Source organism: Aphis gossypii, chromosome X (assembly GCF_020184175.1).
Source record: "Aphis gossypii isolate Hap1 chromosome X, ASM2018417v2, whole genome shotgun sequence".
Taxonomy (NCBI): domain Eukaryota; kingdom Metazoa; phylum Arthropoda; class Insecta; order Hemiptera; family Aphididae; genus Aphis; species Aphis gossypii.
This window is the reverse complement of record NC_065533.1, coordinates 3,686,275-3,705,923: the sequence shown is the minus strand read 5'-3', so window position 1 is coordinate 3,705,923 and position 19,649 is coordinate 3,686,275. Positions and strand designations below refer to the sequence as shown.

The 19,649-nt window shown below is 25.9% G+C and overlaps 1 protein-coding gene across 4 annotated transcripts in view; it reads right to left on the bottom strand.

Moving 5' to 3' along the window:
* Positions 1-1,791: 1,791 nt before the first annotated feature.
* LOC114126202 (calpain-A) overlaps positions 1,792-19,649 on the bottom strand; it is a 46,345-nt gene continuing 28,487 nt past the window's right edge. For 2 of the 4 annotated variants that reach the window (XM_050205709.1, XM_050205711.1), the window contains 15 exons: positions 11,099-11,278; positions 10,944-11,013; positions 9,857-9,974; positions 9,661-9,795; positions 6,940-7,108; positions 6,338-6,519; positions 5,957-6,210; positions 5,721-5,884; positions 5,385-5,602; positions 5,281-5,323; positions 5,057-5,198; positions 3,940-4,041; positions 3,697-3,824; positions 3,407-3,602; positions 1,792-2,893 (listed from right to left, as the gene is read on the bottom strand). In XM_050205709.1, the coding sequence (XP_050061666.1) occupies positions 2,808-2,893; positions 3,407-3,602; positions 3,697-3,824; positions 3,940-4,041; positions 5,057-5,198; positions 5,281-5,323; positions 5,385-5,602; positions 5,721-5,884; positions 5,957-6,210; positions 6,338-6,519; positions 6,940-7,108; positions 9,661-9,795; positions 9,857-9,974; positions 10,944-11,013; positions 11,099-11,278 (2,187 nt within the window). In that variant the 3' untranslated portion in view covers positions 1,792-2,807. Of the gene's footprint in view, positions 2,894-3,406; positions 3,603-3,696; positions 3,825-3,939; positions 4,042-5,056; positions 5,199-5,280; positions 5,324-5,384; positions 5,603-5,720; positions 5,885-5,956; positions 6,211-6,337; positions 6,520-6,939; positions 7,109-9,660; positions 9,796-9,856; positions 9,975-10,943; positions 11,014-11,098; positions 11,279-13,149; positions 13,421-14,886; positions 15,078-19,649 lie in introns of those variants that run through there. The other 2 variants (XM_050205710.1, XM_050205712.1) reach the window with 2 other exon arrangements.

The following is a 19,649-nucleotide window of genomic DNA, read 5'->3' as shown; positions in this document are numbered from 1 at the left end:
TTTAAGTGCTATAAAATCCCGACCCTGTTAATAATAACCGTATATGAAATGGGAAATATTTTGGTTATAATAACTTATAAAATAGATTTTCAATGAGCAATGTTATGGTGGCTGCTGAGCTAATTACTATAGGTACTATGATCTAGGCAAACTAATAACATTTTATCTTTATCGGACACAGGTTAGACGTACCTACCTATATATTATAATATGATGGTCACCTAACATTGGTAGATGTTACATTTACAAATATCATACCTAACGAAAATTATATATTAATTGATTATACCTTGATAACTGTCGTCGTATATACCAATTTGAAATGGTTGTACAATAATTGCGGGACTGAAAAGTTGTGTAACAGTAATTACTGTTAAACAGTGCAACTTGTAAACATAAATAAATAATAATAATGCATTACCTATTTTTATTTTTCAAATTATAGAATTTGAGTTTCACGTGCATATCTGGTTTTAAACAATAATTAGGTACCTGTGTATTTGATAAATAACGTGCAGATTATCCGATTTAGAACGATAATTATCTGTGTATTTGGTTAATAACGTTAATAACCGGTGAATAATGTTAATTTCCATTTAACATCATTTACACAATAAGTGCATACCTACGTCATTTAATGAGATGATATCGCTTAAGCAACTTACGTAAAATTCGACAAGCAATACAATAACGACATTATAATTAACATTTTGCATAAAACTCTTAGTTCTCACACTACTGAATTCACTACATTATACCTACATAGACTACAGAAAAGAAAAACAAAACCCACAATATTGTAGTCTCTAAACATACCGGTTTCCTATAGCCGCAGAGCCTGATTTACCAAATATATGGCTCAGGACAAAATAAAAATACATTTTTATTTCAACAAAATAATATATTAGTAGGTATATAATATTACATAGTTAGTGATAGTCACCGGTGGGCTCCTTGGCCACGTGGGCCCAGGACAAATGTCTATTTTGTCCGTACGTAAATATGGCCCTGCCTATAGGAACCTATAAGACTATACAAAGGAGACGACAACGAGAAACATTCAATAAAGGACCAATAAAAGAAGTCAAAAAACATGCAATCAACGTTATCAGATAACACGGCGACTCAGTGAGTATTAATATTTCTATAAAATACATACAAACATTAATGATAATAATTTATACAACATAGGCAATGTATTTGGTGCAGAACAAAAAGTTATAAGTACTAGAAACAGTAAAGAAAGAAAAAATATAGATTACCTACAAAATTTACATTATTGGTATAATTATTACGATAGTGTTATTATAATCATCTGTATTAATACACCGTAATATTTTCCTTTTCATAAATTTGAAATGACATATTAACATAATATTAGGGTATCTTATTATCATGAATATTTTAACAATTTTAATACCATAATAAACTTCACTAGTTAAATAATTAAATTATAGGTATTAATACATCACAAATTACCAACTGATTATTGAATGATACCATCATTGACGGGTAATGTAGATTAATAATTAAATATGCATAAATAATGTAGTACATTTAAATACATAGTTTAGGTTAACTATGTTGTAAAATTAATTACCATTTTATTTGTTATAATAAAAAAATACACTTCTGACATCTCATGATTGCAGTTATGTTCAACAGAAATAAGTCTGATTGATTTTAAATAGATTAGGTAGGTAAATAAATGTTTGGATATTTGAATCTTAATTTTTAATAAAATATACACCAAAATTATATTAATGATTAAAATATTTCATAACAATATAGTAATAATAAAATATATATATATATTATAAGCATGCAATAATACAAATCAAATCGTGTTATTACACAATTTAAAGTAATCTATTGCTTCCAACAAAATAAATATTAAGTATATCTGAAAAAATGAATAAAAAAATTTTTATTTTATAAATTTAAAAATGTAAAAAATGTAATGTTAATTTATAAAAAGATTATTTTCTATTAATAAATAACTAGATGTTAAAAAACATTTAGATAAAATAATAATTTAGATCTAAATACTTAAAATAATATATGTTTTTATGAAACAGAAAAACAAGTTTTTTCTATCAGGATATAATTCTTAGAAGTTGAGTTAAACAATTTGAATTTAAAGAATTATTTTTAACTGTTAATTAGGTGGCTTTGACAATAAACAAAAATATTAATTGAATATATTTTCACTCACTGTTAGAAAGCTATTAAAAGTAACTACATAATAAAGACTTACAAAGCTTAATAAGCTAATAAATTTAAATTAATCAATAAATACCTAGACAAAATAATATATTAATGATATTTATAAATCTGAACTGCTTTTATTGAATTTTTTGTTTTTGCAATAAATCTTAGTAAAAATAATTAACATTGTTAAAATATGTTTGTACTTATGATAAATGGAAATACAAGTAATTTCCAGGTTAACCCTGTTAATTAATTTAAATAAACAGGTCGATAATCCTATATCTTAATAAATAAATATCATAGTTTAGGAAGCACCAATAAGAACAGACCTCAGAATATATATTTTAAATAAAGCTGCATATGGGTATATTTTGAATCTGAGGAAATTTCAAAACAGTTTTTTTTAAATAGCTCCTAATTAGTAATGGTTATATATTTATGCATATACTGTAATATATATATTATATATACAATATATATATAAAGTTAACATTTTATGCAAATTGAATAACCCATTTCCAAAATAAGTCCATTTAAAAAAAAAAAATCATAATCATTAAAAAAAATAATAATAATAATACTTTGACACTTAAAATTTACGAATACAATGTCTTTTCCACCCATTCTTCCATTGTAAATGAGGCAATATTTTTGTTATCAGGATCGCGTTCTTTGAACATATCTAAAAAAAAAAAAATCCTCAATTATATTTTTATTTTATCAAAAAGCTATCAAAAAGCAAAATATAAAAATTGTAACTTTAATAATAGAATTTTATAAATTAGTTAAAGATATCTTTTCTGAGATACATAAAATCATCAGCCAGATTAAAATATTATTTATTTGTATAAATTATAACATACATTTTACTACGGAATTACGAATACTAAAAAAAACAGGATACGCCATAAACGCATAAATAATTTTTTTCTTTATAAATTAAAAAATGTACCCAAGTAGTATGCATAATCAATAAAATATTTAAAATAATAAAGAAATATACAATAATGGTCATTATTATCAGTAATTTTTTTTTTTTAAATTTGTTCTTTCTGGGATAATATTGTATAAATATTTTCAAAGTTGCCAAACCTGATTACGGCAAGGTACATTAGAGGCATCTCATTGAACAATTTAATTTAAAATGAATGATTTGTGCAGCTTTATAATATTTAATGAAAAAAATTGAACTTACCTATCATGGTTTTTAGCCTTACAGCACACATAATAAAATCGTCGAACATTATATTTCCATCTTTGGTTGCATACCGATGACACATAATATTAAGGATGTGTGTATTTAGATGGTAACCGACTGAATTCAATGCTTGTCTTAGTTCAAATCCATTTATGTAACCCTTGCTCTCTTTATCGTACATTTTAAAGACAGTCTAAATTGAAACACATAAATTTTAAAATATTTTAATACTCAACTATTTTAGATCAAATTTCTAAAAACTGTACTGTTTAGTTAACAGTTATTACCTTCCACTGCCTGATATCAATCCACAGACTTTTGAACTCTTCAAAACCAAGTTTACCTGATCGATCCCAATCCATCATAGCAATCATGCTACGACATACATCTTTAGAAAATCCAGCTTTTTCCATTTCTGAAAATGTTAACTGTTCAGTACAATGTAATTTTATTTAAATTAGCTAGGAATTACTAACATTATCATGGACTTTATTCAAATCTCTTAGTTTAAAAAAAAATAAAATACTTACTGAATGTAGATGCTAAAGGCGATCCCTGACAGAAAGACTCACAGAATGTCTGAAGTAAGTTGATAAGGATATTATCTCCAGCATTTGTATTACTTGCCACATCTACAAATGGTATCAAATGTGCAACTATGTTAGTTGAGGTTCAAACTCATGCATACAATCAATAACTTTATTATTTAAAAATATAAAATAATACAATTAAATAATTATTTGATATAAATAATAATAATAATAATTTATTTTTTAATATTTTTTGTATATTAATTTTATCTGGATTTAAGATATAAAACTGTTTGTCTGAAACAAAATTATGTCTTAAATTTTTGAAATTTTTACTCATATTTAAAAATATTTATAAATCTGTATACTAAAATACAGAAGATAAAGACAGTTTGCAAAATTCAGTATTTAACAAATTAAATTGTCTTTAAAAATAATTGTTAAATATGATTATGAAAACAATTAATTAGTTAGATAAATTAAATAAACACATGTTTTATAAGGGGGTTCAAATCAGTTAAAAGCTAAACAAAACACGTTGTTGTATTGTTAAGGGTATGATTCAACATTAAAGAAATTAATATTCAGAAATCCAACTCTAAACTTATTATTAAGAGGTCTACCACACAATGATTCATTGTATTTTATTTTCAATGAAAATACACAGCTAACGTCATAATATGTTTCATAAAATTTAAAATTATACAAGATTATAGTACACATTTGTAAGCAAAACTTAGGAATTCAAGATTATTTATTGTATTAAATAACTAAAATTATAAATTTATAGATAAAAAGCTAATGACTCCTGATGTCAAAGCTTAATAAATATTATATCACAGCAAATAAAACCATACATTGAAAATTAAGTATAATATGTAGAAATTTTATGTGTGGCATTTTCTTGTACATGATACATTATTTAATAAGAAAACACACTAATTAAGTAATTAAGTTTAAGACTGCAGTATTAATTTACTCTAGTTCTGTTTTCATGTAATAATAACTAACATATTATAATATATATATATTATGTATATATGCAAATAAAAATGTATTGTAGAAGATACACATTTTATTTTGAATATATACATTTGTTTGTAGATTTTTAGCCTACCATTTCTCATAGCATAATCCAAAATATCTTTAAGTTCCATCCAATCGACTTCTTGGTCAACCCCAGCCAATTTAAGGAAGAATTCTTTAATTTTCTCATTAGCTTTATCAACTTTATCTGGTTCAGGTTCTTGTTCTTTAATCTAAGAAGAATTTCACAGTTGTTTTATAAAAAACCAGTTATTTCTAACACAAACAATAATACATAAAGCATATTAATACTACCTTCACATCGACTTCGCCCATTCCTACTTCATCATCAAGCTCCCTATAAAAATTGTCAATTAGAATAACAACAAATTTGAAAGTTGAATACATTAATCACTTACGCCATGTTATTTTCATGTTCTGAGAATACTCGGAGTAAAAATTCACCTTGTTCATTTGGGTCGAATGTGGAAGGCACAATACAATATGTACCAGGTGGTAAACTAAATCGACTACTAATTTCTCGTAAATTAATAAAAGTGGGACTCCTTGCTGTAGATGCGTTATACTTAAAAAAATTTGTATCAAGTGGTTTTGGCAAAGAATCTGGGTTGATGAGCTAAAACAAATGATATTTTTATTCATGTATTATTTAATAAATAAACTGCATACCTATTGTATTTCTAAAATTATAAACATTTATTTTTAGTTAAATATGTACATCTATTTTTTGATACCTGATAAACAGCAAATCCAATTGTTAAACATTCAGCACCTATCTTTCGCTGGGCACGTCTATTCTTTTGCATTAAAGCAATAATTACAGTACATTTACGCTCTTCGTCTTCATCATCAGGATCTTCTAGTGTGATACGATACTGTGGATTACTTGCAAATGTTTCTAAATACAAAACAAAATATTTAAACTATTGTTATATCACAGTAAATTTCATAATAATTTCAAAAACTATACCTAGAAAATTTCGACATCCGCCAGCAGTAGCACCTCGGACCCATTCACCTTCAAACACACTCATTTCCCATTTCAAGTTTTTGTTTTCACCAAGTTGTTCTTTGGTTAGCAGATCAGGATTTAAATTGCAAATTTCCAATCGAGAGAAATATTTGACAAAATCTTTATATGACATCCAAAATTCACCATCAGCATCAAATACTAAACCTAATGATTGTTTGTCAGACTCAGATATAAACCTCCACTCAGCTGATCTATAAAAGAAATTTAGAATTTTAATTAATAAGTATAATAACACTTTTATGCTTTACCTAGTTATTAATATTATATCACAACTATAACACTTGTAACGTCTATACTTATAATTTATATAATACTCACTTATCACTCCAAGGACCGTTCCATTCTGCTTCATTGCCCCATGGGTTTCGAAGTCTGAGTAAAGGTATTTTACCAGTTGTATTTGGTGTTGTAATATCTACGTATGTTACCCTGGTTATACTGTATGCATGACCTTTAACCAATCCTTGTGGTGTTTCCATCTCAGTAACGCTTGGGTCAGCCTTTTCAAATAACAGATAATTATATTAAAACATATTTTTTGCAAATAATTAAAAAGTAAAATTAAAATTTGTCTTTGGAAAAAAAAATAGGGCTGTTGGAATAGTTATCCAAGTACAATTGTACTAAACTGTTGATATCTCAACTATTTAAACTAATAAAAATGGTTAAGTATTTTGTCTAACTATATATCTATTTATAGTATATCTATGTAGTATGTATTTATATTGTACTATAATAAAGCGGAATAGACACTGGGACTTTTGGAGAGTAAACATAGGCTCTACTAGTTGTATTACCTCTCCATGCCATAGAACCAGTAGTAAGAACAATAACCCTGTATGGAGTAAAATTATATATAATGTACAAAAATTATTTTTTAAACTTATTAAATCCAATAAATTTAATTTTGTTTATTTTACCTCAATAGAGCATCCCATAAGCGATTGTCGTTGAAAAGCTTTCAGCATGATCATGAACAAATTGGGTGGAACTTCATTTAATTCATACATTTCTGATACACCACCAGTGAAATCCTCCATTGCCTCACACGTGCTACCTCCTTTTAATGCTTCGTATGATCCGTGAATTCTAGTAGATAACATATATTTATTATCCATAATATATTGTATAAATAGTATAAACAAAAATAAGATAAAGAGACAACGATTGACAATTTTGATACCTACTCAATATTATGATTCATCAATAAAATATAATATATTATTATAACATTTGACTGACGAAATAAAATTAATCATCATAAAACATCGAAACGACAAATATGAGTGTGATATTTATAAATAGTTTAAATAGTTGTATTAAATTAACAGCAAGTGGTGTATTTAAGAAGAGGGAGTTGTGGATCCCCTTTTGACCTTTTTATAACAATTGTTTATATTATCTGAAAGTATTTATTTATTAGGTATTTCATTTATTTTATTCACAGATGGATAATTTTTATAATTCAGAAAATAAATAGGTAATATAAAATTAACAACAAATATGGAACATTACGATATCAAATAACGATAATAATTTAAAGTTATTATAGTTCTCTTAATTATCAATTGATTATTTAATTTAGACCTGATTAAACAAACATGGGATATTCAAAATGTATAGAATACAGTATTATGAATAATAATTAAGAATACTTTACTTTATTAAAAACGCTATGGTTTAACTAATTAAAATATCTCAAATAGATAAAAATATAATATACAGTTTATACTTTATACAATGCCTTATTAGCATTTCAATATGTTACTAACACATACAAACTAAAGCAAATGAAATCATTTATGAGTTGAGTTTAAAATAAATAGTTAGATTTTATGTTATCTAATATGTTAATGACTGAGTTAATAAATAAACAATATAGTTAAATACTAATTAATAGTACCTATTGAAATACCATATATTATACATATTAATATATGGTATTAATGTATTTTGTAATAACATTGTTACTACATTCACAATTTTAATGCATCACGGGGTGGATGAAAGAGAAGCTCCTATCAAGTCACTATAAGCTCATAGATTAAATAAAGTATAATTAATGCTGGAAATCTATACTGAGCGAAAAAACAATACACTATTATAACAAAGCATACTCCTTTATAGATTCTGAACGGAGTGATGAATGTAGGTATTGATTTTACAATGATGTGTGTTTTTTTTTTTTTTTGTGTCTGTCGACAACATTTGGAGCAGTAAAAATGCTTCGATTTTTGACTTCAGCCCCTCTTTGAAAAGGAAATTAAATCTAGTTGGTACTTTGGAGTGTCAAAAGTTAAAAATTTTCAATATTTTTGAAATGAATCGAGAAAAACCCCAACAAAATGAGGGAAAAACGGGATTTTTTACGCAAAACCAGTTTACGTCCAAATCGAATTTTTTATTTTGCTATAACTCAAAAACTAAACGATGTAAATACTTGAAATTTTCACCAAATGTTTATATTAGAGCTCTCCGTACACAGTTAAATTTTCAAAGAATTTTGAGTTTTTTTTTAACTATTTATAGACAATTGAAATTTTCAATTTTTCTAAGTATTTTTTTTTTAAATAACGATAAAAATTTTTTGGCTGACCAGAAAATCTTGAAAATTTAATACAAAGTTTCTTATAAGTTGTTCTTAAAGTGATAAAAAAAATCCGAAATAGTTAGTCACAATTTTTTTTTATAAGTTCTTAAAGTTCGAATTTATACGAAATATGTCAAAATTGCGAAAATTTGCAAGGAATTTTGTAGTTGGAAAATCGTAAAATGTTTTTATTTTATAACTAAGTTTTGAAAATTTGGTACAAGGTTCTCCATAAATTTTTCTTCAAATATCTGTAAAAAAAACTCTACCAGATTAAGACAAAAAAATTTTATGAGTGTTTGAAATTTAAATTTTTACAAAACCGCGTTAAATAACGATTTATCATCAAACGATTTTAAATATTTGTTATTATTCAAAAAGTATAAGTCGTAGATACTTGAAAATTTTACCAGTTATTTAGATTGGCATTTTCTTTACATGATTTAATTTTCAAAATATTTTGAGTTTTTTTGAGCTATTTATAGATAACTGAAATTTTCAATTTTTCTGAAAAAATTTTTTTGAAGAGTCGATAAAATATTTTTGGCCCTATCAAAATACTTGAAAATTGTATACAAAGTTCCTCATATGTTATTCTTATAGTGATTAAAAAATTATAAGAATACATAGGCACAATTTTTTTTTACTAGCATTTGAACTTCAAATTTTAACAAAAACTCGTCAAAATCATGAATATTTGCAAATTATTTGGTAGTTCAAAATACATAAAATTGTTTATATTTATATCTAACGTTAAATATTCTAGACTGGCAAATCATCTCCGTTCAGAATCGTTTTTCGTATACAATGATACCTATCATTGCATTCAAATTTAACCTACCCGAGGTCCACCCCACCCCCTAATGTACAGCAGAGCGGTACCCACTTGCCGACTTTTTTTTATTTTTCCACGCCACAATATAATATTTTGTATTAATCATTGTACTTTGATAGGTGGAAATGGTCATTATATAAAAACATTACATTAAATTAATATTACTACAGTATACAGTAATCAGGTTGTTACAGGCATATTTTTTTAACTGCTTACTTGGCATAGGCTTTCTCCAATAAAGCACTCCAAAATTCATTTTCAGTTGCTGAATGAAGAAATATTAACTTTCCATGATAAGTTGGTAAACGATCGTCAACCACCACGTCAACCCATCTGCCATACTGCCAAAATCTAAAATAACCAAAGAATATAATACGATCCAAAAATCAAATAAAATGAATAATATTTTTACCTAAAGTGAAATATACCCGCGTATTTATTATCGAATCCTTGATCATTTGGCACTACTTGATAAAAAAGTTTTTCGTTCAAAGTCAAATTGGCTACAGCAGCTAACAACCAACAGTCACCTGTAAAAAAGAACGAGCTTACAGACTTGAATATAATTTAATTAATTTTGACCACAAACTTAAATTTGTGGATCATATTTATTCTGTTAATAACTTAGTGAGAAAATTATTTTATAAATTTAAAATACTACGTAATGTATTAGATCTGAAAACGTTAAGGGTAGTTTTCTTAGCTTTAGCACAGTCAGTTTACTTGTATGGTTCTTTGGTCTGGGGCTGTACATACTCTAGCCATTGTAATGTATTATGTACAACTATAAATTCACTAATAAAAATTATTTTAAATAAACCAAAATTTTTTTCTACTGATGTACTATATACAGATTTTAATGTGCTTAATTTTAGGCTATCATATGAACGTCAAATTTTATTATATATGTATAAAGTTAGGACCTTTATTAAGGAATATCAACCATCGCATGTTTACAACACAAGATTAAAAAATAATAACAACCTTAATGTTCCTGTGAGTAAATCTATTTTTGGCACCCAAAGCCCTATTATTAAAGGTATTTTATTACTACGTAAATATAATATAAATGTTTTTTCTTTTATTAATTTTATTCAATATAAAAAGCATGTAATTAGTGTTATATCTTAGATTATTTTTTGGTTTTATATAATTTTGCATTTTTAAATTTTTAATTTGCTAAGTTTATTGTAATGTTGTTACATTTTGTTATATTATTGTTATAATTTAAATTGAACTTAACTCATCCGCATTCAAGTTTTTACTTATAGGATGAGTTGCAACATTTTGTAATTTATACAGGTATTTTAAAATTATGTTAAAATTTATTGTTGCAATAAACTATTATTATTATTTATTATTATAATTTAGACTTAAAGTAGGTATATACCTACCTAATCTATTATTATACGAGTATAAATTAATTTTGTTTAATTTAATTAAATATCAAAATTAATACCCATAAACTGATTAAATAATTAAGTTTTCATTCTATTTACCCAATTCTCCTTGCTGTACATCGAATCTTGAAGCCCCTTCAATAAATAATTGAGGATTACTAGCGATCTCCTAAGAATCAAATTTTTTATGTTATTTAGTTAAGTACTTAGACTGTTGCCTTTTTTAATACGATTTATTTAAATTCTATGCTCACGCTTGGTCTTCGCCACTCAAACCGTTTATCTGGCGATTTGCTATAAAATAGCGAAGAGTCGACTGTATCAAAATCTGGATCTTCGAAAAGTGCTCCTCGTTGTAAACATTGGTCTCGGAGTACTTCAAAGTCCTGGACATCACCAGCTCTTGGTCGAAAACCAGAACCTCGTTCGCCAATCTTTAACATTTAAAAGACAATAGTCAATAATCAAAGTTATTTATTGATTATTTTAATAGGTACAATTTTGAATTTTGCCAAATTATTTCACCGACCACGATGAATAAATAATAAGTATAACATTTTTACACTTTTATATATTATGTAGCAAACATTAAAAAATCCATTATTGTCTTTTTTTGGTGATTATAATATCATTTTTGTTTTATTAAAGTAAAGGTCAATATTTCCCAATGGAGTTAGGTTATAATAACTGACAAGTTAAATGTTTTGGCTCATTATTTATTGAACTAAGTTTTATAAAAATATATAACATAACACGCATTTCATATCATATCATATAAAATATCAAAGTCCTAAATGCTTTATATTATTTTACCTAATTTTAACACTTAAAAATATTTTCGAACTGTTAAAATGTCACAGTTTTTAGTTTATAATTACTCATTACCGTTTCGACGAACACTATCAAAAAAACATATATATTTTTTTTTAAGCCGTGTACCGACATTTAGCAACTTAGAGGGTTACGTATATAACGTAAACAAAATATGTTAAAATAAACATACATATACGTAATACAATGAACATATTATATTGTGTAAAAATCCTAAAATGCATTTAAAAACTACACAGATCGGAAATCTAGTTGTATTTTTCATAAATTGAGTTCATAAAAATAAAATATTAAATAATAAATAATTTTATATTATAGGTACTCTATGTTATATAACTGTTAAATATTTAATTCAAGCATTATTTTCAAATTACCTATATGATATTTTATCTTTCAATTAAATTTATTAATTTTATGTTTAAAAACTATTAACGATGAATTTTATATTCACAACAAAATATGTTTTTTGTAAATGTAATAGTGAACACCGATTACTATACTACTTTTCACACGATTAACTCTAATTTGCATATCCATTTATCTTTGGTAGCAGTCTTATTTGTGCAATTACACATGTAAGTTACCCATACAATACTCATTATAGTTTAAAAAATAACAAAATATGTATAATAAAAATTATATTCTTAATTATCTATAAAAAAAAACTTCCATTTACACTTTAAATCATCAATGTTAGAATTTCTACTAGATTAACTTTACACACCTAAACAACTACAACTTTGTATAGGTTGATAAATTAAAATACAACAACAGCAAATATTTTGTTTAATTTACGTGCACGTATTGACGCAGTGCAGTGGTTCAGCGAGGCAAACTATAAATTAAGTTCAATGAACACATAGGTACGTCATATAAAAACTTGCGATTACATAATAGAAGTCGTTGCAATGACGCAATATATATATACCTATATATACGATTTTGAAAGAGAAAAAATACGCGTTTCGACGTTTTATTGTTGTAAGTCTTAACCCTTGGATATATATATATACATACATAAGTGACACAACCTATAAGTATCATCACTGTGTGAGACTGTCGAAAACGGATTTTTTTTCAACTGTGGGAAAAAAACATAAATACATCTCAACAACCTGTTGCCGCTTGGTAAGCCAAGGGTTAAGTGGTTCACGACGGTCGTATACTCGTATTATAATATGTATTATGTATACAAAAGTAGGTATCTATTAAACAACGACAAATAAGTATAACAATTGATAAATATAATAAGTAAAACTATGATATCGCGTATTTCATACGCCTAACCAACACAGGAGTGTATATGCTCTATATTATAGTAGTAGCGAAACAAAAACGGGTGTGGTTTGAGCCGAGTGAAAAATTTAGAGAGCTTTGCACAAGTATGTTGTCTCTAAAATCCAAACATCTCGAGTGCCTCTACTTCATATACGGTGTTAGAATAATAACAAAAATTAATTAAAACTGTGCTTACGTAGTAGACCAACGTTTTCCCTTGTCTGTAAGGCATTTGCGGTGATTCACTGGTCGAATTATTATATTATTATTTCAATAACGCGCGTCGGTGTCTACGGCGGTGTTCCTAACCTACTAACAATACTGTTATTGCGCGTTCTTTGATACGTTCCACGGCCAGGGTCTAACTGCCACTGAACCCTAACCGGATAATGAAACGCGTGCTGACGATAATTATTGTTATATTTTACAGCGACGGTTTGGGGCGAAGCGAAAAAGGCGTGTCGTTGTCCTGGTCCGCCGTTGTCTACGCCGCGTGTTTCGCTTTATTGATCGCCCGGCACGGTCAGACGCAGGGATACTCAACATTCGGACGAGTGCGGCCGACTCTTCACGAACCGGCGATGGAAAGCGATTGGAGAAATTCAAAGGGACGTCGGTCACAGATCATTTGCGGATTTGTTACACATATGACATAATATTACATCGGGACAGACTTGTAAACAATAATTGGTTTTGATAAAACAATAAACAAAACTAATTAACGAATAAAATGTTTGTGAATGATAACAACTGAGGATCGGGACTTGCAAACACGTAGCCAGGATTCTATTTTGGAGGAAAGGGAAGGTGAATTTAAAAAAATACAAAACAAATGTTCTAAAAAAAATACAATTAATAATATTAAGTAATATTATAATTAATATAAATATAAGTATTATCACGTTATAGGTAATATCGTATATATGAAAAACCGTTGGTACAATAATTATAATTTTTAATAATCTTTCTTTTTTTGCTATTATTATACTCAAAACATATTTTATTAAAACTGTTATTTCCCAGTGAACAGTTATATAATTGATCATATACGAGTAGCTCTATTAAATGATCATATCAAATTATATTTCAAGTAACTACGTAGTATTTGTATTCTTACTCTTTTTAAAGTCGAAAATGATCGTTCAACTTATGCTGTTAAGAACGGTTTCATCACTCGTCAGACATATATGGTTTATACTTGGTAAAAAATTAGAATCATATACACCATTTCTATAGATAATAAAATATCTTTATTTTGAACAAACCTATTTTCCAATTTTAAAATAAAATTAATTAAAGCATTATAAGAAGCAAAAAAATGCATGTATTTTATATTTTTTTGAAGTAGAGTAATAACTAATATGACTAATATTTATCCCGTTAATTTGAAATACAAGGAATTTTAATTTCCGCTTCAATATGCAATTTATATAGTTAATAACTCTATTGTAAGATTATTGAAAATGATTACTTAGTTTGCTTTTTGTTGCATATATATTTAAAAAATGTTACAATAGCACAGTTTACAGCAGATGAATGATCACGTGATTAGGATTTTGCGAATATGACAATAGAAATTCACTCTTCCATAAACGATATTTACAGACAAGTAATGGAATTCCAAACAACTTTTTTTCTACTACTGCCAAAAGTGAAGAGAACTTCTGAAATTTTACAATCCGTTTATCGAATATATACGAGTACAACAATATAATAAACAAAAGGCCACATAAATCAATTATAAATAAATTACGCCAACCATTCCAATTTAATGAAATTAAAGTTTTTTTTATTCAATTTTCAAACAGAGAAATATAAAACTTTGTTGAAATAAGCAATGCATTTTAAATATTAGATTCATTTAAAAATTTCGTTATTAGTAATAAACAAATTACTCTGAAACTGTTCCAATATCAATAAAACTAGTACTCACGATGTTGGATGCATTAATCGTTGTACTACACGCTGATTGACTGTGTTCTTGACTCTCGTTATTTTGATTTAATGATGTATTAGTAGACGGTGTTTTTGACACTGGTGTAACAAAACTATCAAGCGTACCTTCATTCATACTTGATGATTATTAAAGTAAAATCAAATTGAAACGAAATAAAAATTATTTGTTTTTATAAAATACACCTGTGATTGTCGACTGACGACTAGGTACAGGATTTAATTTGCTTTGCATCTTATATTCTACCCGAAGTACAACGGCACGTGTAAAATAATAAAATATAATATATACGATCTATTTCTATAGATAATCGACTATAATATTATGATTGTTATATTACAATATGCACTATAATGAATATTGTGTATACTTTCTTATCTATATTCGATTTTATTATGAAGGTTTTTTTACATATTTATGTGCGTGTCAATATTTCGCAATACAACATAATATTATTTTGAATTATACATATCATTATTATTATTATTATAAGTTAGACATAAAAAAAAATGTTTATACATCGCAAAAACCATTTCAAAGGTTCGAAACTTAATACATTCTCATGTTTGTATATAACGTTCTATCGATAATATGCTGAATCAGAACAAAATACGTTCCTTAATATTGTGAATTTTAAAATACTAATTTTTTTAGCACATATTTTATTTTTATTTCAATATTATTTTAGTATATTTTACAATTTTTAAAGAATATTTTAAGATTTTTTTACCAAACATCGTATTTACTGTTTAATGGTAATACATTATAATACTATAGGTTGATATTTTATGATAGAAAACAAAATTATACCACAATTTAAGCCCTTTTCACTAAACAATATCATGATGAATAACAAAGGTAGTGAGTACAATAAAAACAAAACATCAAAACATATCTAATATTAAATATTGTTATCTTAATTTTTAAAATATGAAACTTTAAAAATTAAAATGCTTTAAGTAAAAGGTCTACCTGCACTGGTTTGTATTTAGAAACAACTATAAACGGTACAATTAGGTATGCCTAAATATATATGTATAGGTATATATATATTAAGAAAGTTTTACTCTTAACTCTGTGTTGTTAAACCTCTAATTCTAAATTCTAAAATAATATTTTATGCAATTTTACTATAATTTATTACGTTTTTGTTAGTATTGAGTATAAAGTGAGCCACCAAAAATTTAATAACCCCTCCCCACACACACACACACACACACCTATGAGAAAATTCTAAGCAAGCTGCAAAATATGCATCGTATAGTTTTGTACACAAAAATACAATCATATCTAATACAATATTACAATTAAGTACTCAAATGTTTGATGCCAGTGGTTTATACACACTATAATATATTATTATATTATATTATTCATTTATACACCTAATATATTAACATTCAACAGGATACATTTTCTGAAAATTAGAAAAATCTGATTTATACAATATCGTATTAAATATAAGATATTTTAGGCTATTTTCAGTCCTAAATCCATCTATAGTAGGATATCGACCCGCAGATAGACAAGAGGTGGACGGCTAGCTAAATTAAATGTGGTTAAAGGCGACCATATATTATGTATACCTAACGTATTTAAAAGTAGGCAAATAAATGATATGAGACTGAGTAGCAGTATGGTGGTAAACAGTTCCCGCCCGTTTCTTGTTTTTTGAATGGGGGAAAAAAATAAGATACCGATCCAGTTTTCTGATGTAAATATCTCAGACGCTTATTGAAAAAGACTATACAATTATATTTTAAGTACCTATTTTATTCAAAAACGTATTTAATACAAACTTTTAAAAGCTATTACTGCATTTATAATAATTCCAGTACTAAAAAAATTATATTATAAATATTAAATATTGTGCAAAACACTTATACGATGTTAAGCAAAAGTTATTTGAACGAAATATACGGATATCGAATTGATAAAAAAAAAACTAAAAAGAGTTACCATTACCAATATTCACATTACCGTAACATAAAATCTATAGTGTGTAAATTATATCAAATCTGTATATGCTAGAAACTAATTTAATTAAAATAAATTTATAAATTTATAGTTTATAACCTAATAGGTACCAATAAATTATTTATGAATATATTTTTTCTTGATTCGTGATAATAGTATTTATAGCTGTTATTTGTTTATTTCTTTATCGATTGCAACAATTAACACTTGATTGATGTCCTCTACTTGAATAATTAATATTTTTTTTAAACAAAGGCTGCACATTTTTGTTTTCTTACACTAATATATTATTATATAAGGTATTATAATTTATGAATTGGTATTTTTATACGATATTATTAGATAATAATTTTTAATTGTTTTATGACTTTAATGAATAAAATAAATTATGTGTATTTTGTTTTATATATTTAAACCTAGGATAAATTCCAAGAATAATTATACAATTGTAACATTTATTAAAAACAATAGAGGTTAATATCCTAAACCAATGACAATTTTTATTCATGGTCGATAAAAAATGTAATAGATTTTATTCAGTGTTCTTTAATTAAGTAGTTTATATAATGTGTTGCACTATTTAATTAAAAACCACCATTTACGTATTTATATACAGATGAGCGTCTAACTCGCTATACTCATGTATTTCATCGTCTATTATACTATAGTGTATGTATGGGTTGGGTTAGGTTAGGTTAAATGGGTAATTCATCTTCCCGTTTACAACCTAAGCATATACGTAAATATGCATAAATTACAAGCGCTTAAATGAGATTAAATAATTCGAAATATTGTAACAAAATTAACATTATAACTATATTATTTTAGCAGTATTAATTGGAACGTGCTCATTAATAAAATAATATTTTAAGAATAATTATCAGGGAAAAAAGTAAACAATATGGACATACAAGGTGAGGCACACTGTAAATATATTATGATCAATGATTAAAATACCAGTACCCAATTTATTATGTTAATGATAATACGACCTACATTATTATAGGTACCTACAATTGTATACACTGCAGTTCGGTTAATCGCTGAATATAACAATTATGAGTATAATTTAAAGTTTGAAAAAGAATGCATAATTAAATAAATATGTACGCAATTTAAATCATAAATGTACTAAAAAATAAATCATTGAAGATTTTCGTTAAATATAAATACAATTATCAAATTCGAGACTACTGTGTCATTGAAATATTGTGCTCATAAAAAACTATTTTGCTTATAGTAATATATTAAATGGGTAATGCCTAAAAACTATAAAAATAATTTAAAATGTACGTAAAAACTATTTTACGCGAATAGTATACATAAGTACTTGTATTATACCATAAAATAAGCAAGCGACCGGTTGATTCTCTATATATTTTTGATAGTTAAATTAAATTCGTAAAAATGAAGTCTAATGCTGATTGCTAAATTCATTAATAGATGAAGTAATATTGGATAGAATCAATTTTATATTTTAATTTTTGATTATTGGAATAATAGCATATAGATAATAAAGATATAAGGTACATTTTTTAATAAACTGATTACTGATTTGATTAGATTTAATAGTTGGCAGTTTTTCAAAGTATAATATTTGTCATGACATTGAAATCTTAATTGTTTGTACTATACGTCAACATTAATATCGTATTCAGGTTTAATAAATCAAGTTCAATGCCAAAAGATGAGTATATTTTATGTCGTTTGTTTACCAATATTTTAACGGTGTGTGGTCAACGGTAAGCAAATGAGTTAAGTAGGTATTTATAGTTTACTCGTGGATTAATTTGAATTTTGAATACCAGACATTTGGTTAAACGCGTTATATTTAACATAACGTTATGTTTTATTGATCATTTGCTCAAACAGAACCAACATTGTTCTTCAGTCTTGACCACGGTCACACGAATTTTCATAAACCTAACCAGTGGAAATCAAAAATATATAATCTGCATATTTAGTCATATTTACAAGTATGTTTTATACATCTGTTTGACGTTTTACACTTTCTTTCATATTAATTTTATGCAGATATAATGAATAATTATATAAGTTTTATAGCATAATTTTTATTGTCAAAACATTACTAGCAATTAATAATTAATTCAAATGCAGAAGATAATATTATCTTTTACTAACTTTTTACTATTCCATTATTTTTATATGTAACATTTATGTATTCCACATTTAACATTTCCATACTTAGAATGTGCACATACAATCTAAAACATGTTTAGATTGAGTAGGTACAAACAATTTTTTACAAATATATGTAGGACTGTTAATCAACATAAAATACAACATTTCAAATAATTATGTATAAATAGTATCAAATACTAATCTAATATAGCTATCACACAAGATGCATTGTATTGCAATCAAATTTTTTTTATTCATTGTTATAACTATTGTTAAATATTACCACGGAGTACCGCCAATCTCACAGATTTATATTTAAACTAAAACAGTTATTTCATATCTTACGCTGCACATAATATTATTACAGTTATATAAATGATGTAAATAAGGTACCTAAGATAAAAATAATAATTAACTATAAAGTACTTATTAAATATTAAATTTATTTTGAATTTATTCAGCTTGGTTTATGGTCATAATTTTGAACTATTTTTTTCATTTCTATATTGACAAATTAAAAATATCTACTATGGCAACACGTGCAGGATTCGCAACATGTCAACATAATATAATCAGTATTTAACATAATAAATTGGAATAAAAGTTAAGTAAATAGGTACCTA